At 41.8% G+C, this 24,274-nt stretch overlaps 1 protein-coding gene across 1 annotated transcript; it reads right to left on the bottom strand.

The window, feature by feature from the left end:
* Nucleotides 1–549: 549 nt before the first annotated feature.
* phf19 (PHD finger protein 19) lies at nt 550–22,910 on the bottom strand. The gene is made up of 15 exons (XM_084177073.1): nt 22,757–22,910; nt 21,359–21,582; nt 20,739–20,820; nt 20,064–20,159; nt 17,589–17,683; nt 17,163–17,311; nt 16,934–17,029; nt 16,637–16,705; nt 15,946–16,066; nt 15,738–15,805; nt 15,277–15,423; nt 13,898–13,964; nt 6,320–6,405; nt 5,260–5,355; nt 550–2,332 (listed from the first exon to the last, which is right to left on the bottom strand). The coding sequence occupies exons 2-15, from the start codon at nt 21,545–21,547 to the stop codon at nt 1,990–1,992; spliced, it is 1,704 nt and encodes a 567-aa protein (XP_084033199.1). The 5' UTR covers nt 21,548–21,582; nt 22,757–22,910; the 3' UTR covers nt 550–1,989.
* Between the last annotated feature and the right edge of the window lie 1,364 nt (nt 22,911–24,274).

The raw sequence follows: 24,274 nt of genomic DNA, 5'->3' as shown, positions 1-24,274 counted from the left end.
AGTTTACCGTTGACGTGTCACTATTCAAGAATCATCCATAAAATATATTAAATGGAAACTCCATCGGATAGATATTATGAATCTACTCATAATATAAACTGTTTGTTTTAGAGTGAATACAGTCATACTGTAATTTGAAGGAAAGTAAGTGCATAAACGGTTGCAAGTACCTTAAAACTTTGCTTATTAATAATATAACGCATATATAGCATGTGACTTCTGATCACAAATTTACATAATAATCAATTAAAACTATATTGTAAATAATATTTGGTTATTCAATTGAAAAAACATACTTGCATAGTTTAAGATATGTGTCAATAGTGCAATGACGTAAAGGGAGTGATGTGCATTAACATAAATGTTAATAGGAAAGCGTCATTTATCTTTCATGATGTACTGACGTATTGAAATCAAATCATATTTATCAAAGTCGAAAGATTTTCTGTATTATGTTCATCAGGCACAATCAGAAGAAAACAAAATGAAACCGGGAGGGATTACCTGGACTTGTTGAATAAGTAGGCCTAAATGCTATTTTTTGTTTTCGCTGAATTATTTTCTCTTTTTTTCACTGAGTGCCCTAATGAACACAACCCCAGGTTTCACTGTCAGTGGAAAGAATCTAACAGTCTGGCACAAAACAAATATATGTCTTGAGGAAACACAGAAATATCTATAGGTGGGAGAGTAATATATAAAGAAATCTTTGGATATTGTAAGAGCATAGACCAAGACCCCCCCTTAAAGTCCATGACTAAAGGAATATTCTCATTCTAACTTTCTAGATTTCAAATGTCAAAAAAGATCTTACAGTGTCTAAAAGTACTATGTTAAAATAAGTTATCCATCCTCTACCTTGAATTTCCAGAAAATACAACAGTTTTGCATCTACCTAAGTCAAACTACCTATGTCAGCATAAACTGCTAGAGGTAAACGGAAAACCAGGAACACTATCAGAAATGCTTGTAGTATTTGCCTTGGTCTCTTGTCCCCCTAACCATCCTGTAAAACTGTCTGTAAACACATTTGAAAATGAAAGGACCAAGTATAAACCGACTGTTTACTGATAACATTCATAAAAAAAACGTGTATTTGTACTAAAACTTGGCATTACAGTACTAAATAAAGCTCTTAAACTGCGGTTTCAATGATCAGTGGAGAGGCACAACGTTGACAAAGGTATAACTTGCTACAAGTTAAATGTGGCTTAGAGATGGCATATGGCTGTTAAAGAGAAACAATTCAAAACAGAAGGTAAAAAAAAAACACTGAAAAACTATTATTAGAGCAGAATATTATTGGAAGTTGTCTGAATTTAGTTTAGGGACTGCCAGCCCATTTTAGCAGTGCTCTTTCAGCAGTTTTACTGCCATCCTTTAGAATCAGTGGTATTGTTATTTCTTGGACCCCTGAGCCATATCTCACATTACCTTTACAGTACCATCACAAATCTTCTACTCAAACTATCATCCAGTTAAGACCAAAGCACACCCCAATGGGCACACATTGGTTGAATCAACGTTGTTTCCATGTAATTTCAATGAAATGACGTGGAACCAACGTAGAATAGAAGTTGAATTGACGTCTGTGCCCAGTGGGACTGTTTTTCAGGCTGTGTTACTGTTGAAGATGCTTGAGAGGACGCTACCAAATTGGTTCAACAGACAACGTACCTATAAAAAACGTACTCAATCTTTACGTTTCTGTTCAATGCTTGCTGTTTTCCGGTTGAATTACAAATGAAATAATAAAAACCTTAGCTATGGTGGAAGAGAACACCCATTTTTACTCGTCATATTATATACTGAAATAGCACTGTAGCGCAAGAGAAAGCAACATGAAACAATTCAATGAGTACAACTAGGTAGGCCTTGCTAGGCCGATCTTGCCTTTTACTCCCCCCCTTCTCCGCAACACCTCCTAACTGCAGACAGCTAGTCTGGCCGTCTGGTCGGCCAGGTCAGTAGGCCGTCTGGTCGGCCAGGTCAATAGGGCGTGGTGCCCTCCCACTCTACCAGATACTGCACCTTCCCCTCCGGAGTGACCCGGCGGGCCAGCACCTGGTACTTTTCTCCACAGGTGAGCCGCCCCGCCGCTCCAAAGTAGTTGGTGATGGAGGACTTGAGGTGAGAGAGGGACGAGTCGTCCTCGCTGATGCTGTCGAAGGTGTGGCTGTCGATGGCGTTGTCCAGCATCGCGGAGGCGGCCTCCTCTCCCGGCAGGCTCTGCTCCATGGGGCTCAGCTCACTCTCCACCACCTCCTTCTTAGTGGCCAGCACCGTGTAGTTAGAGGTGGGCAGCTTCCTCTTACGGCTGCCAACATTCTTCCTGCAACGGGTTAGAAAAATATTCATTAGGGCATGCAGCAACATGAGCATTTCTTATTGGACAAGTCCATCCTCTTTCAGTCTGTTTGACCCTAATATCAGCAACCTATTGAAACAAAAGCAACAACAGTTTCCTGAATTGACTACTTTGTTGTGCTTTGCTGTGCCACCAGACATACCTTTGTGGAGTCAACAACAACAAAAAAGTCAATTGGACATTGGACACCCACTCCGATTACAAACATGACTTGGATCAGCCACCAGGGGTAGCTGTGGTCCGGTATATAAGCTTTCACTCTCTGTGGTTTTCATGCCCTATGACGTGGGTGCTGCTTTTATACTTCCCCCTTAAAAACAGTCTGAAGAAGACTGCAAATAGATGGAAACTTTTCTAGGCTATTAAATGACACTAGGCTTAGAGAGGTGGATTCCCAAATCAGATGACGTCCTCTTTTCCGATACCAAGGTGACTGTCATCTCGGAGTTAACTCAACATCTTATTCCATTGACACATCCTGGCCAACGGGAGCCAGTGAGAGAGGGAGATACTAAACTGGCATCTTTGATCTGAACCACAGTGAGAGAGGAGGGCACAGCGGGGGCACAAGCTCTCTGTCGCCCCACGGAATCACTCTGTCTCCACAAACACACCACGCGCCTCTTATTTCCCCCACATGGCCTCTCTAGAGTATCGCACAAGGATTTTAATGAGCAGAAGCCACATTTAAAAATAAACAGAGACTAAAGCAGAGGGATGAAATATCGGAGGTAGCGGGGGAATAGGGGATAGTGACATGAAATGATGTGGCCCGTCTCTAGCCACACACACGCACCTCTGGGCACTGCTCTCATCTCCTAGGACAGTGCGTGTGTGTGTGTGTGTGTGTGTCTGTGTGAGTGTGTGTGAACGCAGAGCACTAGCGTGGAGACGGCAGAGCAGTTACATCAGTCTAAACATTATCATAACAATCAGTCCCCTCTCTCAAAGCCACAGGAGATGTCAGAAGCACCACGGTCACCCCCATCAGTAGGAGTTTCTGCCATGCAACTAAACACAGTAACGGCAAAGAGGGAAAATAAAGTTTGAAAAAATACCTACCATCAAATGTCAACACACTCTGAATGTCAAACTTCAGAGCCCCCCTTCTTGTGAGAGGAGGAGCCAGAACTGAGAATGTCGCAGAATAAAGCCAGTCAGTTAGAGAGCCCAGGGGTGTTCCCAGAAAGGGGGGTGGGGGGGTTCACAATGTTCAAACAATGGTGGGTTTGTGAATGTGGATATAGTGAGTGTTTAGTCACTCCATTGCTTAGTTCCAACCAAGATGACTTTAAGCAAATAATGGAAGATGTACAGGAGCCAACTGCATTAAATTGTCCAAGACCTCACATCATACTTCTTCTTGTGTGATGTTAAACACGGTTGTCTCTCCTCAACTTCTCACATAGGAACATGTTCAAGAGCTTGGAAAGGCAGAGAGAAAAGCTCATCTGACAGCCTGGGCTGCAGCGTTTAGAGTCGGGGGTCGTATCGATCGGTTTGCACCACACTACACACGGTGGAGCCAAGTAAACTAAAGGAAGAAATGAGTGAGAGACAGCTGGGGAGAAAAGGGAGGGAGACTGATCATCACTTGTCCTCCCTAACAAGCCCTGTGCTAAGTAGTGTCACCATCCTGCAACCTGCTGGTTCACCTGGAAGTCCGCTTTGACTCCAACACCTGGGTCCGTATTCACCAGAATCAGTTTGGCCTTTTAGATCATAATGAATAAGATTACATACAGTAGACAGGGGGGACCTGATCCTAGATCAGCACTCCTATTCTGAGACACTTTGTGGATAAGGGCCCTGGACTACAGTCAAGCAGGCTCTTGAATGGTGTTGCACTCATCTCAGTAGCTACCTATAGTCTCTTGCACTTTGGGCAAAGTGATAAGAAATCTTTAAGGACTAATATTAACATGCACACCACCATACTCTCATATGTGGTACTTACGGCTCAACAATTCTATTCATTATGGTGCACAGGTAACGTGTGTGAGAGTTACCTTTTCTAACAACAAAAGTCTTGGTGACTATAGTATTGTACCTGAGGTCATAGTGACTATAGTACTGTACCTGAGGTCATAGTGACTATAGTACTGTACCTGAGGTCATAGTGACTATAGTACTGTACCTGAGGTCATAGTGACTATAGTACTGTACCTGAGGTCATAGTGACTATAGTACTGTACCTGAGGTCATAGTGACTGTAGTACTGTACCTGAGGTCATAGTGACTGTAGTACTGTACCTGAGGTCATAGTGACTGTAGTACTGTACCTGAGGTCATAGTGACTGTAGTACTGTACCTGAGGTCATAGTGACTGTAGTACTGTACCTGAGGTCATAGTGACTATAGTACTGTACCTGAGGTCATAGTGACTGTAGTACTGTACCTGAGGTCATAGTGACTGTAGTACTGTACCTGAGGTCATAGTGACTATAGTACTGTACCTGAGGTCATAGTGACTGTAGTACTGTACCTGAGGTCATAGTGACTGTAGTACTGTACCTGAGGTCATAGTGACTGTAGTACTGTACCTGAGGTCATAGTGACTGTAGTACTGTACCTGAGGTCATAGTGACTGTAGTACTGTACCTGAGGTCATAGTGACTGTAGTACTGTACCTGAGGTCATAGTGACTGTAGTACTGTACCTGAGGTCATAGTGACTGTAGTACTGTACCTGAGGTCATAGTGACTGTAGTACTGTACCTGAGGTCATAGTGACTGTAGTACTGTACCTGAGGTCATAGTGACTGTAGTACTGTACCTGAGGTCATAGTGACTATAGTACTGTACCTGAGGTCATAGTGACTATAGTACTGTACCTGAGGTCATAGTGACTATAGTACTGTACCTGAGGTCATAGTGACTATAGTACTGTACCTGAGGTCATATGAGACACTGGTGGTGGCAGATCCTGTGGTACTAGCCGCATCTGTGGAGTCCAGGTCCAGACTGAAGGTCCGTCCTGAGCTGGTGCTGAGGAGTAAACAACAACAACAACAAGATCCATTCAAACGCTGGAATTATGGTGCTTGCATTCAGAGGTGCTAATCAGAGAATGATGGGGCCCCGGACAGGACAGAATAGCTCTAACATTGATGGTCTTATTTTTGTTCTTTTTATTCCAAACCTCACTAAGGAAAATCGACTTCTATTACTATGGCTCCTCACCCTCACCCTGTGACTGCAAATTCCAAGTCACTGTTCTGAGCCCATAATACAAGAGCCTGCATGCTAAAGGTGTGTCTGTGTGTGTGTGAGTGAGTGAAAGTACTACATCTAGCTAACGGAAGGACGTTAATGTACTGCTTCAAAGTCTACTCTCACAGAATCATCATTAGCTGTTCTCATCCTCCAGCTCAGTTCAGGCTCTACAGAGCTATGAGCCTATTCCACTTCTCACGTTCCAACAGGGTTAGTCCCCTTTTTGGAGTTGCACCAGCTAGTCCCCATATATTGACTCTCCTCTAAGAAAGCTCTGTTGATTGTCAACATTCCCCAAAGTGTTTGCCTTTCTTTCATTTATTATTCAGCGCTGTTGGAGAGATGATAACCTTTACAGGAAAATGTAATTAAATCACTTCGTTCGGCACTTTGATGAAAATCATCAGAGTGGTGACCAAACAAAGACTGAAAGAAAAGAATGGTGTCTTTCAAAGGGAAATACATGTAAATGGGGGTAGATTGTTAGGGCCCAGAAAAGAATTGCACTCAATCGAAGGCAATGAAGTCAATTTCAAATGTTTGCAGCTTCATTGGAAATCAGCATCATCGTGTACTGTAGGTCAATTTCCAGACAAAAGTCTTCCAACTTACACTCTTAGAGCTGGTTTCCCAGACACAGATTAATGAAGAGAAACTCCATTGAACATGCTTCTTAATCCAGGACTAGGCTTAATCTGTGTCCGGGAAACTGGCCCTTAACATCCACACCATTTACCTTTTGAGGCTTTGTAACTCGTCCATGGTGAAGTCAAAGATGTTGGCCATGTGATGGTTGGTGCTCCAAGTGGAGGTCAGGTCATTCTACACAACAAATCATCACACAACACACACCACACACAACACACACACTGTTGGTATCAACCATTGTCATAAACATTGCTCACATCATCATTATCCTTGTCCTCATCAGTACTGTCTATACACTGTCTATATGCTGTCTATACGCTGTCTATACACTGTCTATATGCTGTCTATACACTGTATATATGCTGTCTATACACTCTATTTGCTGTCTATATGCTGTCTATACACTGTCTATACGCTGTCTATACGCTGTCTATACGCTGTCTATTTGCTGTCTATACACTGTCTATTTGCTGTCTATATGCTGTCTATATGCTGTCTATACGCTGTCTATATGCTGTCTATACACTGTCTATATGCTGTCTATACGCTGTCTATATGCTGTCTATATGCTGTCTATATGCTGTCTATACACTGTCTATATGCTGTCTATACACTGTCTATACTCTGTCTATATGCTGTCTATACACTGTCTATATGCTGTCTATACACAGTCTATATACTGTCTATATGCTATATGCTGTCTATACAATGTCTATACACTGTCTATATGCTGTCTATATACTGTCTATATGCTGTCTATACACTGTCTATATGCTATATGCTGTCTATACAATGTCTATATGCTGTCTATACACTGTCTATATGCTGTCTATATGCTGTCTATACACTATCTATATGCTGTCTATACACTGTATATATGCTGTCTATACACTGTCTATATGCTGTCTATATGCTAAATGCTGTCTATATGCTGTCTATACACTGTCTATATGCTGTCTATACGCTGTCTATGTGCTGTCTATACACTGTCTATACACTGTCTATATGCTGTCTATATGCTATATGCTGTCTATACGCTGTCTATATGCTGTTTATACACTGTCTATATGCTGTCCATACGCTGTCTATACGCTGTCTATACACTGTCTATACACTGTCTATATATTGTCTATATGCTGTCTATACACTGTTTATATGCTGTCTATACACTGTCTATATGCTGTCTATACACTGTCTATATGCTATAGTCTAATGACACTGCTGGCCCTGCTCACACTGCCCTACCCTATGCTTTGACTTCTTTCTCCCCTCTCTCTCCAGATAAAATCTTGCGACTAGTGACTGCAGGCCGCCCAACAACCTGCCCGCTTGACCCCATCCCCTCCTCTCTTCTCCAGACCATCTCCGGTGACCTTCTCCCCTACCTCACCTCGCTGATCAACTCATCCTTGACCGCTGGCTATGTCCCTTCCGTCTTCAAGAGAGCGAGAGTTGCACCCCTTCTCAAAAAACCAACACTCGATCCCACTGATGTCAACAACTACAGACCAGTATCCCTTCTTTATTTTCTTTCCAAAACTATTGAGCGTGCCGTCTTTAGCCAACTCTCTTGCTATCTCTCTCAGAATGACCTTCTTGATCCAAACCAGTCAGGTTTCAGGACTGGTCATTCAACTGAGACTGCTCTTCTCTGTGTCACGGAGGCTCTCCGCACTGCTAAAGCTAACTCTCTCTCCTCTGCTCTTGTCCTTCTAGACCTGTCTGCTGCCTTTGATACTGTGAACCATCAGATCCTCCTCTCCACCCTCTCCGAGCTGGGCATCTCCGGCGCGGCTCACTCCTGGATTGCGTCCTACCTGACCGGTCGCTCCTACCAAGTGGCGTGGCGAGAAGCTGTCTCCGCACCACGTGCTCTCACCACTGGTGTCCCCCAGGGCTCAGTTCTAGGCCCTCTCCTTTTCTCCCTATACACCAAGTCACTTGGCTCTGTCATATCCTCACATGGCCTCTCCTATCATTGCTACGCTGACGATACACAACTAATCTTCTCCTTTCCCCCTTCTGATAACCAGGTGGCGAATCGCATCTCTGCATGTCTGGCAGACATATCAGTATGGATGACGGATCACCACCTCAAGCTGAACCCTGGCAAGACGGAGCTGCTCTTCCTCCCGGGGAAGGACTGCCCGTTCCATGATCTCGCCATCACGGTTGACAACTCCGTTGTGTCCTCCTCCCAGAGTGCGAAGAGCCTTGGCGTGACCCTGGACAACACCCTGTCGTTCTCCGCTAACATCAAGGCGGTGACCCGATCCTGCAGGTTCATGCTCTACAACATTCGGAGAGTACGACCCTGCCTTACACAGGAAGCGGCACAGGTCCTAATCCAGGCACTTGTCATCTCCCGTCTGGATTACTGCAACTCGCTGTTGGCTGGGCTCCCTGCCTGTGCCATTAAACCCCTACAACTCATCCAGAATGCCGCAGCCCGTCTGGTGTTCAACCTTCCCAAGTTCTCTCACGTCACCCCCCTCCTCCGCACACTCCACTGGCTTCCAGTTGAAGCTCGCATCCGTTACAAGACCATGGTGCTTGCCTATGGAGCAGTGAGGGGAACGGCACCTCCGTACCTTCAGGCTCTGATCAGTCCCTACACCCAAACGAGGGCATTGCGTTCATCCACCTCTGGCCTGCTGGCTCCCCTTCCTCTGCGGAAGCATAGTTCCCGCTCAGCCAAGTCAAAACTGTTCGCTGCTCTGGCACCCCAATGGTGGAACAAGCTCCCTCACCACGCCAGGACAGCGGAGTCACTCACCACCTTCCAGAGACATTTGAAACCCCACCTCTTTAAGGAATACCTGGGATAGGATAAAGTAATCCTTCTACCCCCCCCCCCAAATAATAATAATAATTACAAATAATTAAAAAATAAAAAAAAATTGTAAAGTGGTTATCCCACTGGCTATAGGGTGAATGCACCAATTTGTAAGTCGCTCTGGATAAGAGCGTCTGCTAAATGACGTAAATGTGCCCTTGAGCAAGGCACTTAACCCTAATTGCTCCTGTAAATCGCTCTGGATAAGAGCGTCTGCTAAATGACTAAAATGTAAATGTAAATATGCTGTCTATGCACTGTCTATATGCTGTCTATACACTGTCTATACACTGTCTATATGCTGTCTATACGCTGTCTATACACTGTCTATATGCTGTCTATATGCTGTCTATACACTGTCTATACACTGTCTATATGCTGTCTATACGCTATATGCTGTCTATACACTGTCTATATGCTGTCTATACGCTGTCTATATGCTGTCCATACACTGTCTATATGCTGTCTATACACTGTCTATATGCTGTCTATACACTGTCTATATGCTGTCTATACACTGTCTATATGTTGTCTATACACTGTCTATATGCTGTCTATACACTGTCTATATGCTGTCTATACACTGTCTATATGCTGTCTATATGCTATATGCTGTCTATACGCTGTCTATATGCTGTCTATATGCTGTCTATACGCTTTCTATATGCTGTCTATACGCTGTCTATACGCTGTCTATACGCTGTCTATACACTGTCTTTATGCTGTCTATACGCTGTCTATACACTGTCTATACACTGTCTATATGCTGTCTATACGCTGTCTATATGCTGTCTATACACTGTCTATATGCTGTCTATACACTGTCTATATGCTGTCTATACACTGCCTATATGCTGTCTATACACTGTCTATATGCTGTCTATACACTGTCTATATGCTGTCTATACACTGTCTATATGCTGTCTATACACTGTCTATACGCTGTCTATACACTGTCTATATGCTGTCTATACACTGTCTATATGCTGTCTATACACTGTCTATACACTGTCTATATGCTATATGCTGTCTATACACTGTCTATATGCTGTCTATACACTGTCTATATGCTGTCTATACACTGTCTATATGCTGTCTATACACTGTCTATATGCTGTCTATATGCTATATGCTGTCTATACGCTGTCTATATGCTGTCTATACGCTTTCTATATGCTGTCTATACGCTGTCTATACGCTGTCTATACACTGTCTTTATGCTGTCTATACGCTGTCTATACACTGTCTATACACTGTCTATATGCTGTCTACACGCTGTCTATATGCTGTCTATACACTGTCTATATGCTGTCTATACACTGTCTATATGCTGTCTATACACTGCCTATATGCTGTCTATACACTGTCTATATGCTGTCTATACACTGTCTATATGCTGTCTATACACTGTCTATACGCTGTCTATACACTGTCTATATGCTGTCTATACACTGTCTATATGCTGTCTATACACTGTCTATACACTGTCTATATGCTGTCTATACACTGTCTATATGCTATATGCTGTCTATACACTGTCTATATGCTGTCTATACACTGTCTATATGCTGTCTATACACTGTCTATATGCTGTCTATACACTGTCTATATGCTGTCTATACACTGTCTATACACTGTCTATATGTTGTCTATACACTGTCTATACGCTGTCTATATGCTGTCTATACACTGTCTATATGCTGTCTATATGCTATATGCTGTCTATACACTGTCTATATGCTATATGCTGTCTATATGCTGTCTATACGCTGTCTATATGCTGTCTATACGCTTTCTATATGCTGTCTATACGCTGTCTATATGCTGTCTATACGCTGTCTATACGCTGTCTATACGCTGTCTATACACTGTCTATATGCTGTATATACACTGTCTATATGCTGTCTATACACTGCCTATATGCTGTCTATACACTGTCTATATGCTGTCTATACACTGTCTATATGCTATATGCTGTCTATACACTGTCTATATGCTATATGCTGTCTATACACTATCTATATGCTGTCTATACACTGTCTATATGCTGTCTATACACTGTCTATATGCTGTCTATACACTGTCTATATGCTGTCTATACACTGTCTATATGCTGTCTATACACTGTCTATACGCTGTCTATACACTGTCTATATGCTGTCTATACACTGTCTATATGCTGTCTATACACTGTCTATACACTGTCTATATGCTATATGCTGTCTATACACTGTCTATATGCTGTCTATACACTGTCTATATGCTGTCTATACACTGTCTATATGCTGTCTATACACTGTCTATATGCTGTCTATATGCTATATGCTGTCTATACGCTGTCTATATGCTGTCTATACGCTTTCTATATGCTGTCTATACGCTGTCTATACGCTGTCTATACACTGTCTTTATGCTGTCTATACGCTGTCTATACACTGTCTATACACTGTCTATATGCTGTCTATACGCTGTCTATATGCTGTCTATACACTGTCTATATGCTGTCTATACACTGTCTATATGCTGTCTATACACTGCCTATATGCTGTCTATACACTGTCTATATGCTGTCTATACACTGTCTATATGCTGTCTATACACTGTCTATATGCTGTCTATACACTGTCTATACGCTGTCTATACACTGTCTATATGCTGTCTATACACTGTCTATATGCTGTCTATACACTGTCTATACACTGTCTATATGCTATATGCTGTCTATACACTGTCTATATGCTGTCTATACACTGTCTATATGCTGTCTATACACTGTCTATATGCTGTCTATACGCTGTCTATACACTGTCTATATGTTGTCTATACACTGTCTATACGCTGTCTATATGCTGTCTATACACTGTCTATATGCTGTCTATATGCTATATGCTGTCTATACACTGTCTATATGCTGTCTATATGCTATATGCTGTCTATATGCTGTCTATACGCTTTCTATATGCTGTCTATACGCTGTCTATATGCTGTCTATACGCTGTCTATATGCTGTCTATACGCTGTCTATACACTGTCTATATGCTGTCTATATGCTGTATATACACTGTCTATATGCTGTCTATACACTGCCTATATGCTGTCTATACACTGTCTATATGCTGTCTATACACTGTCTATATGCTATATGCTGTCTATACACTGTCTATATGCTATATGCTGTCTATACACTATCTATATGCTGTCTATACACTGTCTATATGCTGTCTATATGCTGTCTATACACTGTCTATATGCTATATGCTGTCTATACACTGTCTATATGCTGTCTATACACTGTCTATATGCTGTCTATACACTGTCTATATGCTGTCTATACACTGTATATATGTTGTCTATATGCTGTCTATATGCTGTCTATACGCTTTCTATATGCTGTCTATACGCTGTCTATATGCTGCCTATACACTGTCTATATGCTGTCTATACACTGTCTATATGCTGTCTATACACTGTCTATATGCTGTCTATACGCTGTCTATATGCTGTCTATACGCTGTCTATACGCTGTCTATACGCTGTCTATACACTGTCTATATGCTGTCTATATGCTGTCTATACACTGTCTATATGCTGTCTATACACTGTCTATATGCTATATACTGTCTATATGCTGTCTATACACTGTCTATACGCTGTCTATACACTGTCTATATGCTGTCTATACACTGTCTATATGCTATATGCTGTCTATACACTGTCTATATGCTATATGCTGTCTATACACTGTCTATATGCTGTCTATACACTGTCTATATGCTGTCTATACACTGTCTATATGCTGTCTATATACTGTCTATACACTGTTTATATGCTGTATATATGCTGTCTATACACTGTCTATATGCTATATGCCATTATATGCTCTGTCTATATTTTCATCTGTGCACCTTCCTCCTTCCAGCCTGGCAGTATTAGCTTTATTACTAGGAAATGTCAGAGGTTTGTTGTTAGAGCAGAATGTGCCTGGGGACCAGACAGACACAGCACTGCTCAGAGGGATTTGTCAGTAAAATGCCTCAAAGGCCAACTGTAAGTAATCCCCTTTGAGTAGAACCGTGGAGAGAGAGGGATGGGAGCAATGACACACAAGGACTTCATGGTACATGGCGGACAGGAGATAGACTTTTAAAACAGGGACAGTGGTCTGACATGGAGGGAAACAAGAAGAGCACAGACAAATGGAGGAGGAGGAGGAAGGGGAGGAAGATGAGGAGGAGGAAGAGGAGGAGGAGGATGAGAAGGAGGAGGAAGATGAGGAGGAGGAAGAGGAGGATAAGAAGGAGGAGGAAGAGGAGGAAGATGAGGAAGAGGAGGAAGAGGAGGAGGATAAGGAGGAGAAAGATGAGGAAGAGGAGGAAGAGAAAGAGGAGAAGGAGGAGGAAGATGAGAAGGAGGAGGAAGATGAGGAGGAAGAGAAGGAGGAGGAAAAGAAGGAGGATGAAGATAAGGAGGATGAGAAAGAGGAGGAAGATGAGGAGGAAGATGAGGAAGAGGAGGAGGAGAAGGAGGAGGAAGAGGAGGAAGAGGAGGAGGAAAAGGAGGAGGAAGATGAGAAAAAGAAGGCTGAGAAGGAAGAGGAAGAGGAGGAAGAGGAGGAGAAGAAGGAGGAGGAGGAGGAGGAGGAGGAGGAGGAGGAGGAGGAGGAGGAGGAGGGAGGAATTCCAGCAACGTTGATAATCATCAGAGGTAGGAGAGAACAACTGCAGCAGGGATTTGTTCAACGTTCAGGCTGGGTGAAACAGCAGAAAGCTGGTTGGCACGACTAGAGTTCGATGTTTTGAGGGAGGATCTTGTGACAGTCAGAGAACTCACATTGGGGATGGCGTCCTCCAGTAGCCATTTTGATCTTTTCTTCCTCCTCTTCTCTGCAGGGAGAGAGCTGAGAAGAGACAACTTTCACTTTCTAATCACACAATATGAGTCCTAGGTGACAATTTGACACAGCCTAATATCATTCAGTGATTCCTGGGTGACAGTTTGACACAGCCTAATATCATTCAGTGATTCCTGGGTGACAGTTTGACACAGCCTAATATCATTCAGTGATTCCTGGGTGACAGTTTGACACAGCCTAATATCATTCAGTGATTCCTGGGTGACAGTTTGACACAGCCTAATATCATTCAGTGATTCCTGGGTGACAATTTGACACAGCCTAATATCATTCAGTGATTCCTGGGTGACAGTTTGACACAGCCTAATATCATTCAGTGATTCCTGGGTGACAGTTTGACACAGCCTAATATCATTCAGTGATTCCTGGGTGACAGTTTGACACAGCCTAATATCATTCAGTGATTCCTGGGTGACAATTTGACACAGCCTAATATCATTCAGTGATTCCTGGGTGACAATTTGACACAGCCTAATATCATTCAGTGATTCCTGGGTGACAATTTGACACAGCCTAATATCATTCAGTGATTCCTGGGTGACAGTTTGACACAGCCTAATATCATTCAGTGATTCCTGGGTGACAGTTTGACACAGCCTAATATCATTCAGTGATTCCTGGGTGACAGTTTGACACAGCCTAATATCATTCAGTGATTCCTGGGTGACAATTTGACACAGCCTAATATCATTCAGTGATTCCTAGGTGACAATTTGACACAGCCTAATATCATTCAGTGATTCCTGGGTGACAGTTTGACACATCCTAATATCATTCGGTGATTACTAGGGGACAGTTTGACACAGCCTAATATTATTCAGTGATTACTAGGTGACAATTTGACACAGCCTAATATCATTCAGTGATTCCTGGGTGACAATCTGACACAGCCTAATATCATTCAGTGATTCCTGGGTGACAATCCGACACAGCCTAATATCATTCAGTGATTCCTGGGTGACAATTTGACACAGCTTAATATCATTCAGTGATTCCTAGGTGACAATTTGACACAGCCTAATATCATTCAGTGATTCTTCAAGTAGAACTATTACACAGCCATTACCACTAAATTAGAACTTTCATCTTTAAATATTTGTTCTCTGTTAGGGGTAAATTAATGGTGGGAGGTCCTAGGAAACATAACATTTACATTATCATTTAACATTGATCAACACTTTCTGACTGAGCCAAGAGAGGTCTTGTAGCAAGTTAGCAGAAACCTCATTGAAATACAGTATATCCAGCTTTTTCCCGGAAAACCAAAATATCAGCACATCACTACGGCGTGAAATACCTGTTCCTGCCTGCGCCTTTTTTTCGTCCTCGACATCCCTCATTCTGGGCCCTCTCGGGGAAGAGTTTGGAGGGAGGGTTGGGGGGAACGCGGGTCCTCAGGCGGAAGATGCATTTCCTCTTCTTGATCTCCTTCCCACAGAGAAACCTGGAGAAATACGGAGGAGGTGAGAAGGTCATGGTCTGGTGAAGGGGGTGTGATGTCAACAAATACACCTTCGGCCAAGTAACATGTTTGTTGTAACAAATACTGTATGACCAGAACAAACATTTAACAACTTACTGAATGTTGGGGGCCATACTATACTATTGTTAATAGCACATGAAAAATAGATTGGCTGATACAGTATAATATTGTTGCAGTACATGTATGCAGTTGTTGTAGTACCTAGTTTTGTTAAACCTAGCATTTACAGTTTTACACTTTATCTACTGTATATATAACAGAGAGAGATGTCTTACTTGCTCTTGTAGTTGTTCAGAGCATCAAGGAGATATTGGCCTCTTTCTGTTGGAGGAGTATTCGAGAGCTGTGGGGAATATCATAATGTCAGTCCGATGCAAATAGCTTTAAAAATATGATCTGGTTTTCACGAGACTGCATTAATCTGAACTTCCTATCCGGATTCCTATTCAGAATTCAGACAGGATTTCATTTGCCGTTTCTAACCTTGCCCAACTGGAAATGCTCCCAGTTGTTGCTGACAAAGTTGAGGATCTCCTCCAGCTCAAAGTACTTCTTCTTACTCTGGACTCCCAGGTTGTAAAGTGCCAAGTGCACCACATCCACCCTGGATAAGAAACCAGGGACAATTGATGAGCTAAGCTCAACGCACAGAGATGAAATGAGAGGGAGAAAAGGTATGTACGTTCAACAAAATCTAAAGATGAGAACAGATTGTAATGTATCTAGAGTGATTGAGTGCGGAACCGGTTTTCCACACCAGCAGCATTCATTCACATGTATAATATCAGATATCAGATAATAAGGGATGATGATGATGGATTCCGTTGCATTCATAAATAATACAATTCTCAATTATACATCCATATGAGTTAGCAGATAGGGAATTGGGTTTAGCGAGATGTGTAAACGTAGTCCTCTTAATCAGATATTGTGCTGCCTAAATTGTTCACAGCACCCCGGTATGTATTAACAGTAACACAATGCAATACTGTATGACTGACTGTATGTTTACACTAGGACATTGTCATAAGCACAAGAGCACAATCATTCCACACATCCTCTACCTACTGTACTATAGGACACCAATGCCTTTTGTATTCTAAATTAAAGTATCCCATCTGGAGTCTCAGAGTGAGCCTCAGAGGTAGATAGGAAGAGTATAGTATCCATTTACCATCGGAGGGCCAGGCGCTTGATGTACTCCACTCCTTTATTACACACGGAACAGATGAACAAGTAAAACCTGAAAGAGAAAGGAAGAGCGATCAGAGGAGAAAGCACAGGTCATATGCCTCTAGGGGAAATCAAAAATCAATAGTGGTCCTCGGTCATATGGCTATACCCTCGGCTTCCATGACATGTCTATCACTTTCCAGACTATAATTATTTCCCCTGACTTCCCAGGATTTGCCCTGACCGTGGGAACCCCCAGAATTAAAAACCTATTCTGTTTGATAACAATTCCACACACCTATCTCCAAACATCATGGACTCCTGTAGGCACTGGATACAGGCCTCATGGAACCACTGTTCACACCGAAAACACTGCAGCATCTTCAAGTACCACCTGGAAGGAGAGCAGCCATTAGTGAAAAGTAGTAGTTACTGAATGAGCAACATGTATCTGAATCAAATCGAGCTGCTTTCTAATAGAGTGGATATGTAAATGCTATGCTACAGTGTCTAGCCAGCACACTCACTCCCCAGGTCCTCCACAGTAGCAATAACACTGTTGGTGATTTGTGTGGTGCTGAGAATCCCACTCCAGCTCTTCTGGGTTGTAGGTAAGCACCTGCTTCATGGCCTGCAGTGCTTTTGCTATGGGCCCCTTTTTGAGAGCTCCCCCTTTCTGTGATGAGGAGAAACAGCCACGTCAACATGGTTAGGCATTATAGGACAGTGTTCAATAGGACACATCGTAGCAAAACGTTTTGGTAACAGAAAACAAAACTCAGTGTTCTTATTGGACGTGTTCAGGCAGTGCCTCCCCATTTCACTCCATTTCAAAACGTTTTCTCCCTGTTGAACACTACCCTAGACAAACAGTCATAATACAAATTATATTACAGTTATTTTAGTTTTTCTTGCTCAATTGAAGAGCAGCTTGTTCTTTCAATAATACTCACCCGCACAGCTAAAACAAAGATGCATCTCCTGCAAAACCATGGTGACAAATCCATTGAGCTCTCCACCTGTGGCATGTGACACTGCTGGTGGTAACCTGGCAGAAAGAGGACAACAATGAAAACATAATGCTTGCATTGGATAATCTCAAACCCGATAAATAATTTAATGAATTGACGGATTCATGAAACAGTGCTACTGCCGGCCATACTTTGAGCCACAGCAATGTGTTATGTTTATCTGGAGGGGGCATCCAGCCAACTCTAGAAGCTTTTAATCCTGTCCAGCTTTTTTGATCAGCAAATGTTGGGAAGCCAGAGAGTGGACTCCCAAAGCAATAAATTACTTTAATTAAGAGCCAAGTAGAAACAAAACCGACGAGACACTACAGCCTGGGGACAGGACCCTGCACAACTGTTACTATGGCCCCACCCTAATACATGTCCTTGTCATGGACAAAATTGTAGATCTCAGATGGGACCTGTCTCTTTAAGACAGACACCCATGGAAAGTACTTAGTTTAACGTACACAGGGTTTAAATGATGTTATGAGTCACAGAGGCTTTCTGTGCACTTTGTCCAACTGAACATTTTCACTGTTTCACTTTCAGAGATTCAATGACCTTTAGCAGATGACATGTAGTTACGTTACAGATGTGCCCATCTTCAGTTCTGTATGTTGTTCCAGTCCATTTACCACAGTTCAAATATACAGTTTATGCTCTTAGAGTTACACTGTCAAAGGCATTAAAATGCAGAAAGTTGTGGAAGTAAATATAGAAGCAAATAGAGCCCTGTATACAATGAGATCTCCTCCCACTTAACCACAATCTGTAAAGAACTGGCATCCACTTGTACAGTCGTGGTCAAATGTTTTGAGAATGACACAAATACTAATTTTCACAAAGTCTCCTGCCTCAGTTTTTATGATGGCAATTTGTATATACTCCAGAATGTTATGAAGAGTGATCAGATGAATTGCAATTAATTGCAAAGTCCCTCTTTGCCATGAAAATGTACTTAATCCCCCAAAAACATGTCCACTGCATTTCAGCCCTGCCACAAAAGGACCAGCTGACATCATGTCAGTGATTCTCTCGTTAACACAGGTGAGAGTGTTGACGAGGACAAGGCTGGAGATCATTCTGTCATGCTGATTGAGTTAGAATAACAGACTGGAAGTTTTAAAAAGAGGGTGGTGCTTGAAATCATTGTTCTTCATTTGTTAACCATGGTTACCTGCAAGGAAACACGTGCCGTCATCATTACTTTGCACAAAAAGGGCTTCACAGGCAAGGATATTGCTGCTAGTAAGATTGCGCCTAAATCAACCATTTATCGGATCATCAAGAACTTCAAGGAGAGAGGTTCAATTGTTGTGAAGAAGGCTTCAGGGCGCCCAAGAAAGTCCAGCAAGCGCCAGGACCGTCTCCTAAAGTTGATTCAGCTGCGGGATCGGGGCACCACCAGTGCAGAGCTTGCTCAGGAATGGCAGCAGGCAGGTGTGAGTGCATCTGCACGCACAGTGAGGCAAATACTTTTGGAGGATGGCCTGGTGTCAAGAAGGCAAGCGAGGAAGCCACTTCTCTCCAGGAAAAACATCAGGGACAGACTGATATTCTGCAAAAGGTACAGGGATTGGACTGCTGAGGACTGGGGTAACGTCATTTTCTCTGATGAATCCCCTTTCCGATTGTTTGGGGCATCTGGAAAAATGCTTGTCCGGAGAAGACAAGGTGAGCGCAACCATCAGTCCTGTGTCATGCCAACAGTAAAGCATCCTGAGACCATTCATGTGTGGGGTTGCTTCTCAGCCAAGGGAGTGGGCTCACTCACAATTTTGCCTAAGAATACAGCCATGAATAAAGAATGGTACCAACACATCCTCGGAGAGCAAAATTCTCCCAACCATCCAAGAACAGTTTGGTGACGAACAATGCCTTTTCCAGCATGATGGAGCACCTTGCCATAAGGCAAAAGTGATAACTAAGTGGCTCTGGGAACAAAACATCGACATTTTGGGTCCATGGCCAGGAAACTCCCCAGACCTTAATCCCATTGAGAACTTGTGGTCAATCCTCAAGAGGCAGGTGGACAAACAAAAACCCACAAATTCTGACAAACTCCAAGCATTGATTATGCAAGAATTGGCTGCCATCAGTCAGGATGTGGCCCAGAAGTTAATTGACAGCATGCCAGGGCGGATTGCAGAGGTCTTGAAAAAGAAGGGTCAACACTGCAAATATTGACTCTTCGCATAAACTTAATGTAATTGTAAATAAAAGCCTTTGACACTTATGGAATGCTTGTAATTATACTTCAGTATACCATAGTAATGTCTGACAAAAATATCTAAAAACACTGAAGCAGCAAACTTTGTGAAGACCAATACTTGTGTCATTGTCAAAACTTTTGACCACGACTGTATATAAGGGCACATCCTCCTTTAAGGGTCGTCAGACTCTACAGTGACTCACCTATTCCACATTTTCCACATATCAGGATCTCATTGTCGGACACCAGCACCATTTCAGAACAGACTGAGCATTTCGGCTCCTCCCCCGGAACTCCAGCTGCATGTTTTGGGAGAGAAGAATAGCATTCGGGTACATTCAATGATGATTATACTTCAGCTACATCCTACATGATGTCAGCATGTCAAAAGAACATACAAGATATTCAATTAAGAGTAATCTGCGAGGCATTACTGACATAAATTGGCCCTTTCAGAGAAAAGTGTCATTTAGACAGTTGAAGAGTTTGAAGGACAGCCAAGTCCATTAGGGAATAGGGAAGTGTCTAAATATACATTTAAGTGGCCTACTGTATAGTACAAGTGTCGGCTAAGTAATAGGAAGCCAATTGAAAGTGTTGAGGAATATGTTTCCCGGAATAAAGGAGCTTCATGAGGGTCCAGGGAGCTACTGTACAAAACTGTAATGATTTCCAGTTAGGATGTTATGTAATACTGTTCAAAGTGGACTACACATTTGTAATGGCTTTTAGAGAGAGCTTTTGAGATGTTGAACCTGTCTGGTGTAGATCATAAATTTATTGAGGATGTAAGTTTGACAGTTAAACCAATTCACACGTTTTTATTCTACACTGAGACAACAACAACAACATGAATATTCCAGTCTCTCTTCACTCACCATGTTGGATGTCTTTCCAGAGAACCCAGAATTTTGAATTATCTTCAAAAGTGACAAAGCAGCTCTGCTTGGAGGTACTCACCTTGAATGAAGTGAAAACAGATAGTATGAGGTGGGAGGCAAATTGTTTATTACAGTTTTATTCCAATAATAGTGTGTTACATTAGATTTTTCATAAAACACAAATGACTGCTGTGGTGCCTAAAATCTACAGAGAAACCACCATATTTGTGTGAATATTCCAGAGCAGTATTTGGGCAGTACACTCTTAGAAAAAAGGGTTCTAAAGGGGTTCTCCGGTTGTCCCCATAGGAGAACCCTTTTGGATTCCAAATAGAACCCTTTTGGGTTCCATGTAGAACCCTCTGTGGAAAGGGTTCTACATGAAACCCAAAAAGGTTCTACCTGGAACCAAAAGGGTTTTACCAGGGAACCAAAAAGGGTTATTCAAAGGGTTTTCCTATGGGGACAGCCGAAGAACCCTTTTAGGTTCTAGATAGCACCTTTTTTTCTAAGAATGTACTCATTGCTATGTAAATAAAATGAGTCCAAACCATTGAGTGGCAGTATACTATAGTATTTGACTGATAAAACATTGTCCTGTTGTGTTGGGGACTTACTCTCTGGATCTTCCCCAGGTAGTATAGGCCATCAGACCAGCGGCACAGTACATACTGGCCCACGGTCACGCTGCTTTCCAGGTCTGTGAAGCTCCACCCCCTCCCTCTCTTCTGGGGTAAATGCTTGGCCTCCAGCACCTCTTCCTGCTCCACACTGCAGAAGTCATCTCTGTAGGCTGACTGCAACATGCTGCAGCTGGGCTGTCCACACACTACTACTATTCCTAGGAGAATCGGGGCTTTACATTGTCATTGAGGTAGCAACTGTATGTCCTCATGATCACAACATTATGGAGGTGGTGGAGGTTGAACATTGTTGTGTCACTTTTTTATTTTATTTTTTAAATCAAATGTATTTACATGCACACACTGTAGACAGAAACCGTTGTTAAGGTGTCATAAGATGCATTTCCTGAAGAATAATACAAGAATAATACATCATGAAAGGGCCCCATGTAGCTCAGTTGGTAGAGCATTGCGCTTGCAACGCCAGGGTTGTGGGTTCGTTTCTCACGGGGGGCCAGTATGAAAATGTATGCACTCACTAACTGTAAATCGCTCTGGATAAGAGCATCTGCTAAATGACTAAAATGTAAATGTAATGAAATCCATTCCTTCAACATATTTGTTTTAACACCCCACCCCTGTTCTGATGTAGGCTGATGTCTGATGACTCAATCTGGATTTTGTACTGCGTGTAGATCACAGCATAGCCTACAGGTCTGACCAAGTTATTTTAAACCTCAGCCAACTATCACATTTGAATTTGACTTGTCAACGCAGTCGCAGATTGCAGCACTTGCGCGAGCCAAACTGGTCGTGCACAAGCATTAAAAAGTGGCATGGCAAGTTTGTAACAGTTAGCTAGTAGGCTATCAAACTGTAACGACTCTCGAATGTAACTTATCAAACTGATTACTGACTAGTTGATTGGCAAAATTATGTCCCGTCAATAAGATGGGCATATTGCCAACATAAATTGTTTAAAAGTATTTTATTTTGCAAACCTGATCGGACACTTTTGCCTCTCCTCAACTGCATGTCTTCTCACAAAACTCTAATTGCTAGCTAGTCTGCTGTCTAAACATTTTATAGTTGTTATATCAGCCATACAGCTTGGTAGCTAACTAGCTATAACTGCTAGTTAGCCAGCTAAACTGCAACTGTCAAACCAATGAAACGAATCTGTTGCTTGCCCCTGGGTAGTGTATCGCATATGCATTTAGGCATGGAACTTTTAGTTTAGCTTGCTAAATGTAATCTATGAATACCCGAAGGATGAGATTGAGCACGTTATAACAATAGTTTGCGACATTAAAAGTAGGACGAGGTGCAAAAATGACATCCAATTCAGTGAGCTGTCATTTAGCTGTAATAATGTATCTGGACTTCTCTTACCGCCTTGATAAACTTCCAATCCAGGATCAATGCTCGAAATAATGTTGCTGCTGTTGAGTAACGTTCCATTCGCTAGGAGTTGTCTATTCTTGCAATATGTGTACAGGCGCTAAAGTTCAAACTATGCAAGTCGCCATTTTTCATTTTTTCCCGCGAATCAATTTACGTTTTCCTTATGTAATTAACATAATCACATCATCATCGTCTTTATACAGGAAGTTCAACATTTCGCTCACTAGCTGCGGAGGAACATTTATTTAGCTTCTTCTAGTGAGCCTTAAACGTTTTCCAACTCTAAAAAAAAATTGTTTTTCCTTATTTTGCATTTTTAAACAGATGTATTTTCAAGCACTTTTAGTTATTATGATAATATCCATATCATTATCAATGATAGTAGTATCTTTGGTAATACAGCCTACCACTACTACTGATTATTACACAACACTGTATTACTAGCTATGCTACCCTACTCATCATCACACCATCATCATATGTCATCATTATCTTCATCATCATCGTTATCATCATCATAAATGTCATCATCATAAGACTCATAATTTATTTGTACATTTTTGTAAAGAATTAGGATTTTGAAATGCCTGTACATGTGTATGTTACATGTATGTTGCATGACTGAATGCATTAATGTTTTTGTATGTAATGAATAACACACACAACATTACATGAATATGTTCCAGTAATCAAATTCCTTGAGAATCTAGAATTTGATATACTAGCACTGACGTCAGATTGCGGATTCTGCCCTGTTTATTTGAGCTTACTCTTAAGCAAATAAAAAAATAATGAAATCCATAGAGATCCATTTATGTGAAGGCTCTCTGTTTACTTCCACAGCGCTGCTGTCTGTTTATGAGGATTTTGTTTATGGAATTATGCTGAGAGGAAATCTCTGTGATCAGTTTAGATGTCATTTAGTAGATGATTTTAGGGGACAATTATTTGGTTAATTCTATTTTTTTAAATATGTTCTGCTATAATGTCACTGCTATATAATATTTGTAAGTACTGCTATACACTTGTAAGACTTTTACAATTATCTTAAATGTTAAACGTTTGAGGCACTCTAAATGCAACTAATCAAACACATTGTAATGTTGTTGTAATTAGCCTACATGCAACTGCATGGACAGTTTTGAGAATGGTAACCACGTAGCTTACAGAGGGCATCCAATTTTATTCAATGTGTAACATCAAAATCTCCAAAATGTCACCTGAGAGCGTTTGGTGCCATGTCTTACTGAACCAACATTTTCCAAAAACAGCATAAAGAACATGGTGGTCTTTTGTAGCTCAGTTGATGGAGCATGGCACTTGTAATGCTAGGGTAGTGGATTCGATTCCTGGCACCAGCCATATGTAAAATGTATGCACGCATGTCTGTAAATTGCTTTGGATAAAAGCATCTGTTAAATGGCATATATTAACATAATGGGTGGTTGATACAATTCAGTGTTTTTATTTTATCTTTATTCAGCTCATGAATTCACTGTTATTTTT

Source organism: Coregonus lavaretus (genome assembly GCF_964263955.1).
Source record: "Coregonus lavaretus genome assembly, chromosome: 14".
NCBI classification, from domain to species: domain Eukaryota; kingdom Metazoa; phylum Chordata; class Actinopteri; order Salmoniformes; family Salmonidae; genus Coregonus; species Coregonus lavaretus.
The sequence above is the reverse complement of the archived record's forward strand: the minus strand, read 5'-3'. Positions and strand labels throughout refer to the sequence as shown.